The sequence below is a fragment of the Octopus sinensis genome, unplaced genomic scaffold, assembly GCF_006345805.1.
Source record: "Octopus sinensis unplaced genomic scaffold, ASM634580v1 Contig10380, whole genome shotgun sequence".
Taxonomy (NCBI): Eukaryota; Metazoa; Mollusca; class Cephalopoda; order Octopoda; family Octopodidae; genus Octopus; species Octopus sinensis.
In genome coordinates, this window is record NW_021832123.1 from 16277 (window position 1) to 34253 (window position 17977).

Sequence of the window (17977 nt, forward strand, 5' to 3'; positions counted from 1 at the left end):
ATACGCAGCCCTCTCTGTTCTTGTCAATCGAAATTGTGCAGTTCAGACAGAATTAGCCGACCGGACTATTCCACCCAACCTGAGGACTCTCATCCAACTCCAATCGACCTCGTGCTACGTAATATATTCGGGGTCATTTCCAGCAATTTCGATACAAATTATTACTTCTGAGGACGTGTCTCATTTCCAACCCCAAATTGGGACAGAATTGGGTCCTCAAATGGCTGTACTCCTCGTTTGGCCTGACAGACCATCAAAACATCCACGTTTAGATTGTTTTATATTTCCAATAGTTGTACTTGGATTGTCTCCGGTTCACCAATGGGTGGTGTGTTGGGGGGGAGGTCACTCCCAAATGTCTCGCATCGTGTCTCCAGTTCGGGGGACGAGTGTTATCCCTCATTGAAGCACTGCTAAAGTCCATTGAGGATGGTTTGTCGAGTTTTATATTTGGGGGACTTTGACTTGGATGAGTCGTTTTTGGTGGTCGAACTGCCTCGGAATAACTATTTGGGGTGCATGGTCAAGACTGCTCATACTCTGACACTGCTTGCCGCCCTATTTGTTGAACAACTCAGGCTATTCGAGTCGTTCCCCTCCTCCTCTGCCATTATGCGGCGTGTTCTGTCCATTCTAGCCACTTTTGGATCCTCCTCTGCCTCCATTCTAGTCTTTTTCCTGTTTTTGATTGGTTTTCCAGAATAGGGAGGTTTTGGAGACGGACTGGAAGGTGGCACTCACTCTCGACCTGTTCCGCGCCACTTTCTCTCTTTTTGACGGAATTGTGAACAAGTTTTATTTATCCTTTAAACTGAGGTGTCCGTATTCCCTATTTCCACATTCCATGGAAATCAACCGTCTTCTACTAACATTCCACAGTCTGGTCATATTCGACCTACAAAAATAGTAGTTTCCACTTGTATACGCCTAGTCAGACCCACTTGACCATCGTTCTCCAAAGTTGTGTGAACTGGGTCGACAGGGGCGGTGTCCTCTCCTGCTTTGATGGTATATTCTCCTCTATTTTGTATTCCGTCATCAAAAATGAGGTTTTGGTTTGTTGTATTGTAGACGGTGGAGTCAATGAGGCCACACGTGTCCGTCCCCATCCACCAACGGCGTGGAAAACGGAAATATGTCACGTTGGGGGGGACCACCTCGAGTTGTGCCCACCAATCACCGTCGGTAACTCGTGGGATGCTGAATTGTGAGTATAATGTGCATTCCTGACTGGCAGTGGTCTCTTCCGTGTTCTCCGTGTTTGGCCGCACGTTGGATTGTTCATTGGTGAGGGATGTTTATGATTTCTGTCTCCCTCGAGCTGTGCAGAGTGGAGTGGGGAGTAGTCCTGATTGTCGTCTTGCTTTGTATAAGGCTGCAATGTCATTTGTGCACACATGCCACTCCGTCGAGTGTCGCCCTATCCTTCTTCACATATTCCGCACTGCACAATTCACCGAACAGTGTCATTCTGTCTATGTACGGCAATGTGTGTGGGAACTTGAAACTGTCCATTCGCGGGTTATCCCCTCATCCAAGCCCCACGACTTGTCAGTGCCGACAGTTGCCTCATCCAAAATGGATAGTATTCGGGAGTCACATAATTTGGAAAGTGAGGGGGGTTCATTGGATAGTCCTGTGGGGGAGGTGTCTGGTGACATTCCCGTTGTGTGTACTGAGACGAGATCTTCCAAGGTCGCTAAACTAGAGGAGGAATGTGTGTTTGATATTCCTTTGGATGTGATGTTGGAAGTGGAAAGGAACGAACAGGAAGAGGTAGATAAATCGGACGAAAATGATTTTGACTTGTTGGAAGATCAGAACGTGGCTGATCTGCCCGAGGACATAAAACTCATGCTCAGTACGTTTGTACCCGATGGTCCTGACGTTTAAATTTTTAATGATTTTTATTTTTTGATTAAGATATATTGAGAAGGTTTTTGGACTTGCACGATTTACATTTCGAGGGTAAAACCAAGAATACATTTTTGTCTGCCTTTTTAAGACGACCTAAAAGCAGATATAATAGGCGATGTATAATGGGGGGAATGAATGAATTGATGACTTTATTTTAAACAAAGAAACCAATGACTCCAAATTATTATCATTTGGTCCAACCTCACTTTCGGGATTTTCTCAGCTTTTTAATGTAAGAAAGCGAATCTCCTGAACAAATCCCCAACCAAAACAGGGTGAGAAGAACAAATACTACTGTTCGAGGGTGCAGTCATCGTCAGTTAATTTAGTTTTCTTGAATACAAGCCAATAGGCCTTCCAAATATACTTCCTGTAACAAGAATACTTAATATAACCAGCTTATATTATCATAAATCCCCCTTTTTGTCAAATACCGGTCGGTCGCCCTCCGCACTGCCTGTTTTAGTTGTCTCACAGTAGCACAGGGGGGAACGAACACGTCTGAGCATCGGTGGGGTGGTGTACCAAATTGTTTGTTGTCTGCTCGTTGGATGTGAAGTAGAATGGACTGGCCTGTTTCCGCTGAAATGTAATTTCTCAGGTCATTTATAGTCACATTTTGCGGTAAGTCTGAGAGTAGTGGGGTGTTCTGCTTTTTAGATTCTCTACTCACTTTTATTATTGACCGGATTCTTTTCTTTATTGATTTTACAAATGTCATATCATCTTCCACTGCCAGTGTACTTTCTTTTATAATTAAATGTATAAAACCATCAGTCATTGGACACACGATGTCACTCACTTATATTAATAACAAAAAATAACAAATAATGTATTTCTAATGTCAATTTTTAAAAATATTCCTGAAAAATTCTATAATTTTCCTTAAAAATCTCCCAAAAAATGAGATTGGTTTAGTCTCCTCAGTGCCTAAAAGAGAATCGCCGGAATTTTTTGAGGTGGTGTCAAAATGGTCGCGAGAAACTCCATCTACTTCATTTCCTACTAAAGCTCTAATTTCCGGTAAAATATTATCCGCTTCCGCACTTAATCTTTCATTTCGTTTTCTTTTTTTTGAATTTCCTGATTCTTCTTCATTCTGGACATATTTTGTAGGGTCCTCTTCCAACGCCGAGTCCAATTTTGTGGCGAGTTCTTCTCCACCCATGGACATGTTCATCAAATTGAACGATCGTTCTGTTTATTTTTACATTTGTTTTCACCTATTTCGCAGTCGCTCTTTTTGAATTCCTCCCAAAAGTCAGTCCCGGGGAGCTTCCTTTGACCCATTTGATTCTGAATTGTATTTTTAAATTACTATAAAAATGCTGGTTCTAATGTTTTTTGCTGGTTTTTCATGATTTTCAAATATTCGTGAACTTTCCTGCAATTTAACAAACAGAAATGAACATTATTAACTGGCACAGATCTCTTTTTTATTTCTGAGTTTAGTAAATACAAAGTATCAAAACCTCTCACAGATTTTGCTAAATCGAGAGCAAGTTTATTGGAGAGTTCTCGGACGTTCGAAAATTTGACTTCCTTGTCAATTCCTGACATAAAAATTCGAGTATAATATTATATTCATTTTATTGCAAAAAATGGTTAGAATTAAAATTTAGTTAATCTTATATTTTTTAAAAAATAACCAAAAAAATCCGTTTTAAATACAAAGTTAATTATTATAATTTGTATTTACCAGAATACAAGATACTCATTCGACTGGCGAACAAACAGAGATTATACCTCCCCGTAACAATTTTGGATGAGGATTAAACGTAATTTCTCTTCTAAGTGAACACATGGGATAATCTACCAGATGGAGAAAAAATCAGTACATTTGGGGCCTAAGAAAGCTTAGTACAAAAACAAGATCTATATTACGTTTGTTGTTCTACTCCTGACGTATACCAAAGCTGAAATGAACATTTTGAATCAATTTCATCGAAACCAAATGAAAAGAATTAAAAACATACAAATCCCTAAAAAATATCAAACTCAACCTTATGCAAAAGATGTAATTCGAGACCGAGTACCGTTGACATTCTAGATTCCAGATGGTGATCTTTAAGCAGAGGCTGGGCAGTCTCACTTTGCCGAATATTGCGATAGAAAATTATTTTGTCCGATCTGATGGCGACTTTTGTAGGATCAATCTGTGAAGAAAGTTGAAAATAGTTCCAACGTTTAAAATAAGATAAGTAACCAAATTCGACATGTAACTCTTTATAACTACACTATATTTGGACAGTAACTGTCTTTGATTTTTTTCCGATGTAAAACAGTTCTTTTTAAAAACTTATCTTTGTAAATTCCGAGTGGTTGATTTATTTTCGATAGGCCAGGGAGTAAAAACTCATTATTAATACAAAATATAACACATAAAAAATTATGAATATGTTTTAAATATCCTTATTATCCGCAATACAAAATTTATGGCAGAGTCCCCCGTCACGCCCCACAGCAAAAACGAGGTCCCCAATCTCCTCACCACACACAACACAAACCCTACGACATGACCCCCCCACTCACGTGTCATTAGTAATCAAAATGGGCTGGCTGATGAGGGTAGCCAATTCCTCGCACATTCGGGCATATTTGAACATCAACAATTCTTTATGCATCAATTTGCTTCTATAACTCGACAAGTCGTGTCGAAAACATCGAATGATCACAGGAAACACGTCTTTGTAAGCCACGTTGTCCTGAAGTGAGGACATGACCGACTGGAAAGACAAGTTGGATCCCCAATTCTTCAAAAAAGCCAAGAGCGGCCCCCAAAACTTGTCCATGTTTGTCCTACTCATCACACAGCAAGCAGTACTGGCAAACATGCACGTACAACTCGAAGAGTGTTTGATACAAATTACATTCGGGGGTGGAGAACTGGGCACAGTAGTCCTCCGCCCCTCTGTAGTCCCCCAGGTCCTTCACGATTATATCCAACGCCTTTTTGTGGTCCCCCACCTACACGTCACACTCCCCCAAACCTTCCCGTAGAACAGGCAGAGCTCGTACTTCAGGAAATCGACCGACCTCAACGTGCTCAGAATCTCCGAAACTCTCATTTTGTCGGCAAAGAGCAGAAAATGTCTGAATTTACTCCTCGCAGTGTCAAAGTCTTGTTCGTTGTAGTGGGGGAGGGTGGACCAATGTGCGCGGATGGTCTTGGCCAAGTACAGTCGACACAACTCGGTGTTGACATCCTCACTCTGAAGGTCAGTCCTCAACACCCTTCCTTATTCCCCACTCTATACACCACGTGCTCGTAGAACATCTCCAGACAGTCCGGGTAATCCTCCAAAATGTCCACAAAGAACTGTTCCTCGCCATCCGCCAGTGAGAGGGGAGGCACGTGGGACGTATAAATCTGGGAATACTCGGAATTGTCACTTTGACTGTCGCTTCCGGACTGTGCGGGAGAACTGCCTTTATGAACGACATGACCTCCACCGAGTCCTTCATTCTACCACTAAACTGAGGGAGACATCACCGGTTGATGTACTCTCCCACCGTCTCCAGTCCCGGGTAGGTCTTGTCCCTCAAAACACGTGTCTCTAAACTGGAATGAGGGAGAAATGTGTACTCAATCCAAATGTGCAATGCTTCCTTGACGTGTTGTTTGTGGTAGTTCAGCAGTGCAAGGAAATGGTGTTTTCCCTTCACCACAAACTCATCCCTGCAGTCCTCCACATCACAGGCGAGGCCTCTCTCAATCAAATCCTCCACTTTATAGTCCAAGTCTAGTCTGAGGGCGAGTGTGAGCAATGCACAGTCCACACACTACTGACTATGTGACAATACTCGTTTGTGTTCAGTCGACTTGTTCTCCAAGATATACTGCAGTAGGAAGTGATTGTACACATATGTGTTCTCCACTGACACCACACTCGAGAGGGGAGGACATTCGAATCCCACCGAAGGGAGGTCTCCGGGGATCAAATGGGCAGGGACCAGTCCATCATACATTTCTATTATCTACAAATGGAATATACAATCCAACTCGGATAACTTCAAACCCAGAATCTCTAAAAAGTCGATCCGCCTCCTTAAAATTGCCTTCCATGAATCTGATGACAGCAGCATTGGCCTGAGTGTTACGGTAGTACTAAAAGTAAGCACAAAGGGCCAACATTTTCAAACTCCAAACAAGACATGGTACCCTTGACCACATGCTGTGCAAAGCTGAGTCCTTCCTCAACCAAGCCGGCAGATATCAAGTTCCGAACTTGCTGAGAATGGGAGAAGGGAGTGAGGGAGAAGACATGGGTGGATGTGTACAATATCACTTGATCCTGTCTGGCAGTCATGACGGCTCCACCACTGAAGGGAAATGTCTGCTTTAACTGCTGGTCAATCGAGCTGTATATTTGGACTCCGGCCGACCCCAGGGAGATGACGTATGGAAAGAGGAAGGCCAGAGAGGTGACATCTCCCAGGAACTGTATTGGAGGACGGTCGGACACTCCATCTCTATTCGCAAATATTCCCAGAGAATTAGGCCCCGTCACCAAAAATAGCCCCTTTTTAATCGACAAACAATTCTCACTGTTCCCACCCGAACGGCATGATTTGCCACGCCTGACTGATTTTCAAATAAACGAATGAATGCTCCATTCACAGTGTTGAGAATAGAATAGTGATTTGTACAGCCCAGACACACATAGGACTGGTCTACTGCCTACTTGTTATCACTATTCATGACCACAGCCGAGACGACTCCATCACAGCTCACTGTCCTCAGTGACTCAAATCGGGTTGAACTGACTTTTATCAACTGCACTTTTCCACGCTGGACAGTCCAGAGAAAGTCCCCCTCTGATTCCCCGACGTGGACAGACATCACTCCCCGCACTGTTTTCGTCCCGGGTACTACAGTGAAGGACACTTTGTCCACTAAATGAAGCAGGGAGTTTTGCAGGACGACTATTCTCTCCAGTTCCTCAAACACAAATAATTGTTTTATTCTGCTATTCTATTCATAATTAATGGACTGTGGTACATTCTCCAATTGAGTTGATTTGGATGGAATTGGCGGAGTTTTGTCCTTATCCTTATTGAGTGACAGTTTGATGAGGTTTCTAAGTATGACTGTGGAGGGCACCTACCCATTGGTCGTCCCGATGTATATATTTGTACTGGAAATGTCCACGGCCGAGATCTATGGGTGATTAGAAAGGACTGACTGGACATTTCCGCAGTGAATCGTTAAGAATATCTAATAGACAGCTCAGTTCAAAGACATTTGAACACATTTCACTAAAAACTAATTATTACAAATACATTGTTTTAATATTCCATTTATAATAAATAATAATTTAACTATTTTTAATATTGAGTTTCAAAGTGGTATACACAATCTGGCCTATTGATTCGCGATTGCCCATAAGTGGATGTCTTCGAACTGCCTTCAGTCCCCTTCATTCATTCTTCAAATATCCCTGCCAGAAAAGCATGCGGAAATGAAACACATTAACTGTCACCACATCACGTTGACCGCATTTTAACAGGATTATTATTAAGAGCACTTCCGATAAAATTTAAGTCTCCCTTGTGCCGTGTCATTCTTTCCGTTAGTCTCGACTATAATTTTCTGTTGCGTGCAATATCTTTGTCCAGGTCGTCCGCCAACTTGGACCAACCGTATCCTCATTTATGATGGTCGGAAGCGTCGTTCTTGGTCTTCCACGAAATCCAGACCCTGTTTGCGCCAAGAAATAATTCTGGTCGTTTAAACGTAGGCCACAAAGGCTCCATCTGAAGATATCATCTGACAAGACACTGGATTTGCAAATGTTTTCATTAGCTGTGATTTTATTTGTGTTCTGTGAAAAAATCAGGACGGTCGTGTTTAGAGATTCCCCACGTGCCAGAGTTATAAGTAATAACCGGGATGATAAAAGCCTTATATATTCTGAGCCTGATGTTTAATCCTATTTTTTGTGACTCCATATTTCCGATATTTTTTTAATGCTCCCGTAGCAAGAATCCTCATGCGAGTAACATCTTTGGGGTCTCCAGGATGCGAGTCCGGCTTCTTTTGCCTACTCCATGATTCGTCGGATTTTCAATCAGTACGTGTATGCATTGTAGATTCCGTTTTATCCAAATTTACGGATAAAAATAATTTCGAAAATACGTAATGTGCTGGAGTGTTTGAATATCCTGAGGCACAAAGTCCAGATCGTCTGCATAAATCATCTCCTCATAATTGTTGCCAACGAGAGCTCTTAACTTTCTTAGTGCTGCTTCAAAGTATACAACAAAGAGGACTGGAAATAGCGAATCCCCCTCGGATCTTTGTAATGGGATTAGCCATCCTTTTCCAATATCCAACGATTGTCATCCTGAAGAGACCGATTGAAAACATGGGTGATTATTGTAGCTAGCTCCTATAATGCGTGTTTTAAAAGTTCTGCCGGGATATTGTCTGGCCATGCCGGTGAAATATATAAAAGAGGAAAAGCATTCAAATAATAATTTTACGGAGAACTTTATCTAATCTACCAACAAACTGAGTGACGTCTTGGTGAGTAATGCCGATGGCGGCAGCACAGGTGAGATAGTCAGTGCCGTAGTCATCACAGTGGGCACCATATGACACAAACTTGAACTGTCCGATTGTCTTTTCCACTCCTTCCCGAACTACCCTTCTGGTGACCACCCTCCATTACCGACATCCAGAAACTCGTCGATGAAAGAGCATAGACCCGATCTGAGTGGAGTCCTCGCCCTTCACTCTCTGTCTGTCCACCCTCACAGCTACAGTCACCCCACTCAACTACCAATCGAAATGCGGTTGTGAGGAGTGTTCAGCACTCGCAGGCCGTGAGTTGTACTCACAGCAGTCAGACTCTCCTTTAGGTGATTAAACACGCTTTTCCGACAATTCAAAAGTTCCCGGTACCCCACAGCCCCCACGGAGAGAAGACTGATCACAAAATCGAGATGGGCGTTGAGGGAGGCCCGACCGGGGTACATCTCCGAAATGTGTGACCCCATTCGGCAGTCGTACCCGCAGATGATCGACCCCCCCACGGGAACCATAAAGTTTTTGTCAGTGCTTTGGACGACGGCATCCACTCTCTCCACGTGATTGCCCTGCTTTGAGGAAGGGGGACAACCTCGCGGATGAGGCCAACACAGCGCGGACATGCCAGTCCGTACGCGTTATTCACAACGAGGGGGACGGAATATTCCCGACACAGCTTGGCCAGTTCGGGTATTCTATCAGGAACTCGTGGAGCAAAGCAGGAGGTGGTGGCGAGCACACAGTTTATCGACTGGGGGTCCATTTCACTGAGCAATTGGCTGAATTGGTGGAGATTTGTTGTCAGTTCGTCCCCCCTTTTGGTGAGTTCGACGACGACGGGAGTGAGTCCTCCAAGTAACTCGAATGTGACCAACCGGCAGAGAGAATACACTTTAAACACGTCTTCTGGTCAATTCTACTCCACAGGACATACTTCCCTGCTGGTCTATCCTGTCGGATTGCGGACAACACCAAATTGAGTGCCATCCCCGTGGCCAGGGGAACCACGAAAGCAAATTTGGTCTGCTTCATTCCTTCCCGGTCGAAATTGGGGGACAAACCAATATTTCGGATAATGTCGAGAGCAAAGGAATTGGCCAGTTTCATCAAGAGTGAGGACCCGATTGCCTTGGGTTGCACAGCCGTGATATCCCCCGAACGGCCTATCCCGTGTGCCAGTCTACGGTAGGTCACCGAACTGACCCGTAGTATCTGTTGCGGACCATGTTTGACAGGAATCGGCCTTCTCTCTCGCCTATTCCGCAGTGGTCCTCGAGGTTGTTTGAATCCATCAGTGAGATTTCCCTCAAAAGAAGTTCGATCTCCAAGTCCGACCACCTTTCATTGGGGACTTTCTTCTTGTCAATTTTTATGTTTCAAATATTACAGTTGTGAATAAAAGTGCAAATTTATTTTTTATTGAATTTCGATTATCTTTGCTTTGATTGACATAATTCTCGGGAAGAAGTTTGTAGAAATGATTTATTAGTTCCTCATCCATCCCGATTCTTTATGGTAAAATCCACGTGAATCAAAATACTATATAAATATGTGTAAGTACATAACATTTTTGAGAATAATTTATAAAGAAAAAATACATTTTTTGAATTCTGCAAAGCCTATCAGAGATATGGATAAAATTGTGGCAAAGAAATTCTGGTGTATGAAAAAAAGTTGAATAACAGTTGAATTAAACAAAACAATAAAAGATATTTTTAAGAGTTATATTATTTTTAATAATCTTTAATAATAAACAACCAAAATCAATATAAAATATTAACAACGTGCATATCAGGTTATGGGTCGTGTCGTTAAAAAAAATAACGGAAAGGTATATAATTCAACCGAGTATATAATAGAACAAGCAACTCAAGACTGTAAAGCAAAGCAATGTTAAATTTGGTGGCAAAAAGAATGTTAGAAATAGTTTGTCAATTCTTAGAAGATGCAAAAGAAGCAGTTCAATAAGAACAACTCCAAAAACTCTTCGTTCGTCAGCAACCAAAGTGGCTCCAATAAAGGAAAGAAGGGGAAAGTGCAATTCGCCCCAAACACAAGCATTGACAGCAAAAAAACCGTATGGCCCTTCTAAACTAAGTTAGCCTCAAAAATCTTTTCAAAAGCAACAAAAAACCCCCCAAACGTCAAAGGTAGGCCAACAGTCTAACATTCAGTCTTCCGTGTCTCAAAGGAAGGCTACTCCTTTCCCAAAGGGTGGGAAAGCTAAAATTGTGGAAGAGGTGGAGTCGGACGATTTGAGTCAATCGGACGTGTCATTCCCAGAAAGTGAAGAACAGAGTGAGGTGTTCGAGGAGTCAGGGGAGGATAGCATGGATGTGTCCGAGGAAGAAGAGGCCCCTCCCGTTCAACCACCCAAGAAGCAAAAGTCCCAGCCACAAAAAGTCGAAAAGATGAAAGTGGCGAGTCCAGTGTCTAAGCAAGCCAGCCAACCCGTTAAGAAGCCAGAAATGGGTGAGAAGGGTACAAAGCGGAAGAGGGATGAGGAGACTGTCCCCATGTCGGCAGAGGAGTTTACAGTCCAGAACGACCAGAAACGTCTCTTTGTCACAAATTTGCCGGGCAATGTGACTGAGGACGAGATCAAATCACTCGATAAAAATATAGTCGATTTTGTGATATTGGCGGCATATCGTAAGAGGAAGTGGTATGTGGTGTCCATTATTCGTAGTTCGGTCATTCTGGTATTTCCCTCGGAGGCTGTGGTGGAGCGTGTTTTTCCGTTGTTGCAGGGGAAGGATGTCCGCGGGAATAAATTGGTGGTGGACTATGTGGGGCACAAGAACAGCAAGCGAAACCCGCAAGACAGTATTCCTTGGTTGTGTAGTTCAGTGGGTCCAATTGTGGATAATCGTCTGTATGTGGGTAATCTGGGAGAGCACTGCAACGAGGCCAGTCTGAAGGCCATTTTCACGACTGCCACCAAGATTTCAGTTCCCGTTAAACGGAGACATAAGTTGATTGTGTTAATCACGGAATTTAGTTTTGGGTTCGTGGAGTTTGCTGATTTTCCGGCGGCCCTGGAAGCCTTAAAGAAGCACAATTATTCGGTGTTTAAGGGGGAGAAGATGATTGTCCAGTTTGCACGGGCCAAGACAGAGGAGAGCAAGTCGAAGGAGGATTCCTCTTCTAAAAGAGTGAAGGTGGAGGAATCGGAGAGTGAGGGAATTGATGAGGAGAGTGGAGAGGATATCGGGGACAGTGAGGATGATGATGAAGAATTGGATGATGAGAGTGGAGATGATTTGGAATCATTTGATGAAGAAGAGGAGGATTAATTCAACCTATTACTTGTTTCTTTTTTCACTGTACTTTACTTTTTGTGGTTGTTTGGGTGCTCCTTAATTAAAACTAGTTTGTAGGGCTGTAATTCTGCTCCCTATTTACTATATATGTAATTCGTATGTGCAGAAATAGGAAAATAACTCATAACAAATACGCACTTGATGATTGGTTTTAATCTCTGTTATATATTTAATCTTACAAAAAAATATTACAAAACTTTTGTTTTCCTACTGGAATTGCAAGTTCATATCGAAACTTCTTACAAAGTGGAAGATAAGCTGACTTTTTAAAACGGAAAAGTCAAATTATAACAAAAAATATTGTAGAGGAACTCCCTTTCGCATCATCTCTATGGAAATTTTCATAAGTGGCAATCAAGTCTCTGTAACCAGTTTTGTGCATTGAGTGCTGGAGACAGCACTCAGAGATTTCAGGCCTTTTTTAGACAATAGCAAATACAGCGAGATAATAGACGCTAAAATCCTTCAGGATATTTTTGAAACATAATCAAATATATTTCTCAAATGGTTTCTAACAGTCAATTATAAAAAAAACGGAATACGCGAAAATTGTTCGAGCTAAATCAACCTATGACGAACCCTGGAGAAAGCATAAAAAAGTCGGACCATTACCGGGTGACTCCCATGGAAAGATAGTATCAATCGCTGCCTATAATGAATTCTTAAGCATTTGGCGTTTAAGAAAGCTAAATACAAAGACAAAATTAATGATTCAGTTGCCTATAATTAAAATATGAGTATTCATTCAGTAACAAAAAAGCAACCATTTAGCTTATTTAACCGTAATAAAGGGTATAATTCATTATCCAAATGAAAGTGAATTTAAATTTTATAATTTTTAGTTATTGATGAGAATGAAGATGAAATGTTTATTCTAGATGTTGAAATTTACAATGAACAGTATTATCAGAAAAAAAACAAAATATAAATAATGGAACAATATAAATTGGAAATTCGGTATTGGCAGCGACATTTGTTATACAAACATAATGATTCCACTCACTAAATATATTAGTGATTGGTAATGCCAAGAACTCAACATTTTTCACAAATCAAAACGAATTTTTTTGTTAGAATCTAAATGACGGAGAATTCATATCGATATATCATATTTAAATAACGCAGATCTGCTTTTCGAATAAGTCTATTTTCTACATTAAAAGATCTGGACTCTATGAAAACTCCACCTCAGATATCTCTTGTTCACCATCAAAGTTCACTTGATCGGAAATAAAAAATGGAACGTAAATAGTGAAAGAATAAAAAGAACTAAAAAACGTATAAAATAAAAAAACTGCAAAATGTTAGGGTGCAAAGTAACGAGGCCTTGTCTACTGACCGATTCAACCAGACCGCTTTCTTTTCCGTTGAGATTATAATCTAAATAATTTTTATATCTTTATTTTATTATAAATGAAAGTTCGAAAACAAAAATAGAGGCAAGATGTAAGTACCTAAGAGAATGGGGAAAACTTTACTAATTAATGATGACTTTGATTATATGATCATTTTTAAAATATATATTGCTAACAAATTATAGGAACTCGATTGTTTAAAATCAAATTATTACAGACTCTCCTTTGAGCAGCTTCCTGACCGCCTTTGTTGTATACTCAGCTGATTCCCCATTTTTAATATTCTTTCTATTCACGACTAAGTTATTTCCAAATGTTTCTTCTGTTTTTTTGAGTTTGCAAGGTAATTTATCATATTTTTTCATCAGGAAATAAACTACCGAAACAAGTGCAATTCCAACAGCACTCCATATCATAATTTGGGTGACTGTCTCATTGTAGTAGTTATTCGAAGAGTTGTAAAATGAATTGAGTGTATAAAAAACCAATTCGAGAGAGTCTTTGTATGTGTAACTTGTTTCAGATTGAGCTCGAATATTTACTTTCTGAAATGTATTCTCATTTCTTCCTGTTTTCCTTAAATATATGTCCCCGGTTTGGTGGTCAATAGAAACCAAATTTCCACCTCCGTCGAGACAATATTCCAAATTGATGTTAAATTTGTTTATTCTGTTGTTTTTTATGACCAAAGCAGATCCATTTCGAGGAATTTGGACATATTTTGATTTGAGATTATACGCAAAGAAATATTTTTGGTATTTTCTGACCAGATGTACAACACAGAGCATGCTGTTGGACTGCGAAGGATTTCCTCCGTCCTTTACATGTACTTTGAACTCGAGAGATTGAGCTCGACTTGAATTGTGATTTCCAAGATACAAATCTCCGTTTTTTCTGTCAATTGTTACGTTTACTGAGTCTGTTTTAATCTTGGTGATTGAGTATTCTATTTCCCCATTCACCCCGGAATCAGAGTCGAATGCTCTGACTGACCCCACCAACGAAATTGTTCTTATTTCTAAGGGGACCAATATTGAACAAGTGGGAGTTAGGAATTCTGGGCGATTGTCGTTGATGTCTATTATGTCGATTGTAAACTGCTTTGTGACTTGACTGTTGGATGGTTTGGAATCGGTCAGATTGATTTGAATAACGATTTTTTTAATCATTTCAAAATCAAAGACCACTTTTGAGCGGAGCTCACATGTCTCCTGCTCGAGACTCACGTAAGAATTATCCTCCATTTTGCAAATCCACGTTTTTTTATAATCAAGGTCACTAACTTTAATCTTACCGATTAACGAGCCAATTTGCTGATTTTCGAAAATTTCCAGTTTATCTTGGGTTGATTCAAAAAAGGGGGGATTGTCATTTATGTCTTGAATTAAGATCTAAAAAGTTATAAATTAGCCAGAACTTTTATAGTTTTTGAAGTTTTTTGTGAAGGAAATCCTTCGTCCGAACAAATAATCGGAATTTGCACTGAGTCCGTTTTTTCCCTGTCAAAACTCGTTTTTGTAATAACCGAATATAAATTTTCGTTTATCACTACATTGACCAATGACGACGGAGAAAAACAAACGGCACGTTTGGGCCCTTTACTGTGTTCATAATACACGCGAAATGTCTTTATATTCTCGTGGTTCTTTTTTTCGAAAATTGAGGCCACGTTTCCTGTCTCCATAAAATCGATCACAGGTTTCAGTCGAAAGTGTTTTTTCACGTATAACAAAAAGGTGAATTTAAAATTCTGATTTTTTTGAGTTGTTTTTACGAAATATATCAGTGGCTGATTTTGTGCAGACATTCTTTTAAGGAGTTTGATTTTCCCATTCTGGATGTCAATTTCGAGATTTTTTGACGGATTTTCTAACAAATATTCGCACTTTCCAGTTATTGGTGGCTCATTAGTCCATAAAATGCTTCCAAAGTCCATTTGATCGTTAATTATTGCGACGTTGACAAATTCTCCCCAAAAAACTAATTTTTCCGTAATTTTTATGACAAGCAGTAATTCGCTGTAGAAGGAGGGGTTGTTTTGATCCCAAACCATCAAAATCAACTCAAAAACTTGCCTGCTTTTGATTTGTTGAGTTATTTTTAAAGTAGGAATGTCTTTTTCGACGGAAAAGAACTCATTTTTAACAGAGAGCGAGTATTTATTGTTTGAATGATTCGAAGAATCTTTATCAGTGGCATTTACCAGTCTAATTTCAAATCCGACATTCACTGTAAATGGTATTTCAAGTTCTAGAAACGCAATGGACAGTTCAGGAGGGTTGTCATTCACGTCCAGTATCTGCAAAAAGTTATTTAGATTCCATTTTACTGTAAACTCTATCTGGAAAGACCTTGAGGACCAGTTCTCATACTGTAAAATATCCACGTGTGCTACAAAGGAACACAGTGGACTATTGTCGCAGAGTTCTTCTCTGTCGATTCGTTGTTTGATCTGGAAATGCATAGAATGCATACATACTTTGATATTTCCGAATGAGGTGAATTGCAGGTATGCCGCAAGTACATTTTTGGTCGAAAATTGGAGGGAAGAGATGTCCCACGTGTCGAATATGTGAGGATCCGCATCGAGCAAGTCGTTTTTAAGATTTGCAATTTCAGTCCCAATTGGTAGTTCCTCCTTCAGCGAATATTTGAAAACAAGTGAGGAGAATGGGACACAGAAAAGTAGCAGTTGGACAAGCATAATCAGTTACTAAACGATTTTGAGTTAAATAAATGTATATCAGTCTCGGTCTGATAAGACTGATTGATTATGAGAACATTGAGCAGTTTTATTACTTTACGTGTGACTTAATAGACTCTTATCGGCATCTTAGATTGTTTGACATTCACCATAAAGACTATATAATGATGCATTTTATAGCCCGTCATATGTTGTATTATTCACAAATGCATGTCTATACCTTAAAGTGAGAATTGTGGGTACAAGCGGCAATGTGATTTATATATTTTATGAATGCGTTTTACTTATCTCTTGTGTAAACATTTTAAAGTGCACTAATCTAATGGGTAGATAATTGACTTTTTCACAATAATATTGTTTGTATTACTATTATTTTATTATGCCGACACAATGTACTGTCGCCAACATTATTACAGAACTGGTCATTTTTGGTTAGTGAGTAGTACATATGTATGAATATTTTAAAATCACAAGTTAACTGATAACTGCGATAAATATTTATTTGTGATCAAAAACTGGATGTTATGATGAAATATGGGACTGATTGATATAAATTTAAGCAAATACAAAAGTATTATCAAAAATAATATCGGTAAATGAGATATCGATTAAATAAAGAATAAAACATTTTGTTTCATCAATGAGTTTGAATTATCCATTAAAACAGTCTTTAAAGAAAATATAATTTTTGTGAAGTTTTTTTATATCTTCTAAAAATAAATATTATACATCATTAAATTGATTATTTGTTACTATTTTACTACATATGATTAAAAAAATCTATAAAAAGTTTCAAACCATCGACTCAAATCAGTTTTTGAGAACTCGACCATATGCATAGGGATAACACTCAAGTCTACGTACCTTGTGATGTTAGGTGGGATCCCTCACCAAATATTTTATGGTAGGCAGTTAACTGTGCTTATAAACGAAATCCCGAGACTATTAAGTTTGAGGAACACATTTTTCTTGTATTTTCTCCAGGAAAACTGAACCACATTTTGGAGGTCAAGAAGAGTATGATACTTGTTGTAAATATATATTTAATAGTCAAAGAAAGCAGTGTAATGCAATTTAAAGTAAAATCATAACCATTTTAGAAAAAATAATTATTAAAGAGTGTACTATATTACGATGCTCTTGCGCCCATCCTGCCTTCCCCGAACAGGAACACTACTGACTGAGACAACGTCGTTCTTGTCTGCAAATCTGGAAGATTTAGCATGAGAAATAACAGTATGCTGACTGTCCCGTTATTTTCTTTGTTCAGATGCTCGTACTTTGCCACATCTAAGCACGTATTTGCACCATAACTTACTGTACTTTTTCCGACGTCTTCTTCGATACATCAAAGTCATTAGTGCCACCAAAAGTATTATAATAACCATCAAGCCGACTCCCCAAACCACCCTGTTTTTGTGCTTGATAAAAAATGTGTCAAAAGACACCACTGTGTTTAATTCTGTACTTTTGGGCAGGAAATTTACTTTTTTGAATAGTAAATCTCCGATTGATGTAGAAAGTCCCGTAGTCGTTGATTAGTACACAACTCAATGTCCGAGGACCGTTGACTTTAGTGAATGATACCCTCACTGCCGTCACGTTAATTTTCTCCACTGCTCGACCTGATCCCTTCAAAAGAAATTCCCAACTCATGTTAAAGACTTGTTTCATTTCGTCGCCGTAATACCACACAATTCGAGGGAAGGGGAATCCCCCAGTTAAAACCACGTTGAATGTCGTCACATCTCCGTCCACCATTGCCGTCGACGAAGGATAGACTTGTCCGGAGGGAGACTCTGAGGCGTATTTAAGAATTGTCCACCCGAGTACTGGACGGTAAAATATCTCCGCCGACTAACTCCAACTTTATTTTGTCCCACACAAAAGTATCGACAGTTGTGACACATTTCAGACTGCCTCACAGTCCTGTTAGAGAGACTGTGGTATGTGACTTTGGGGGTTGGACTGGAACTCACTATCAAATTCGATACAGTCCAGAGAAAGCACATGCGACTGATTCAGACTTGTTAATGAGGAAGATGTGATTCTCGTGGGGAGGAAAGACTGCTGTGGGGGCAGACGGGTGTATTGGCAGAACTATCAGTCAAACAGACAGAATACTTGGTTTCTTGACAAACACTCC

At 40.0% G+C, this 17977-nt stretch overlaps 3 protein-coding genes across 3 annotated transcripts; 2 read left to right on the forward strand and 1 right to left on the reverse strand.

The window, feature by feature from the left end:
* The first annotated feature begins 1133 nt into the window (after positions 1-1133).
* LOC115228359 lies at positions 1134-1893 on the forward strand. Its single transcript, XM_029798959.1, has 2 exons — positions 1134-1207; positions 1238-1893. Exons 1-2 carry the CDS (start codon positions 1198-1200, stop codon positions 1891-1893), a joined length of 666 nt encoding a protein of 221 aa, XP_029654819.1. The 5' UTR covers positions 1134-1197.
* Positions 1894-10557: 8664 nt separating this feature from the next.
* LOC115228360 (nucleolin-like) lies at positions 10558-11766 on the forward strand. The gene has a single exon (XM_029798960.2). It carries the CDS (start codon positions 10780-10782, stop codon positions 11743-11745), a length of 966 nt encoding a protein of 321 aa, XP_029654820.2. The 5' UTR covers positions 10558-10779; the 3' UTR covers positions 11746-11766.
* A 2760-nt stretch (positions 11767-14526) lies between these two features.
* LOC115228361 (protocadherin gamma-B7-like) lies at positions 14527-15831 on the reverse strand. Its single transcript, XM_029798961.1, has one exon. The coding sequence runs from the start codon at positions 15829-15831 to the stop codon at positions 14527-14529; it is 1305 nt and encodes a 434-aa protein (XP_029654821.1).
* Between the last annotated feature and the right edge of the window lie 2146 nt (positions 15832-17977).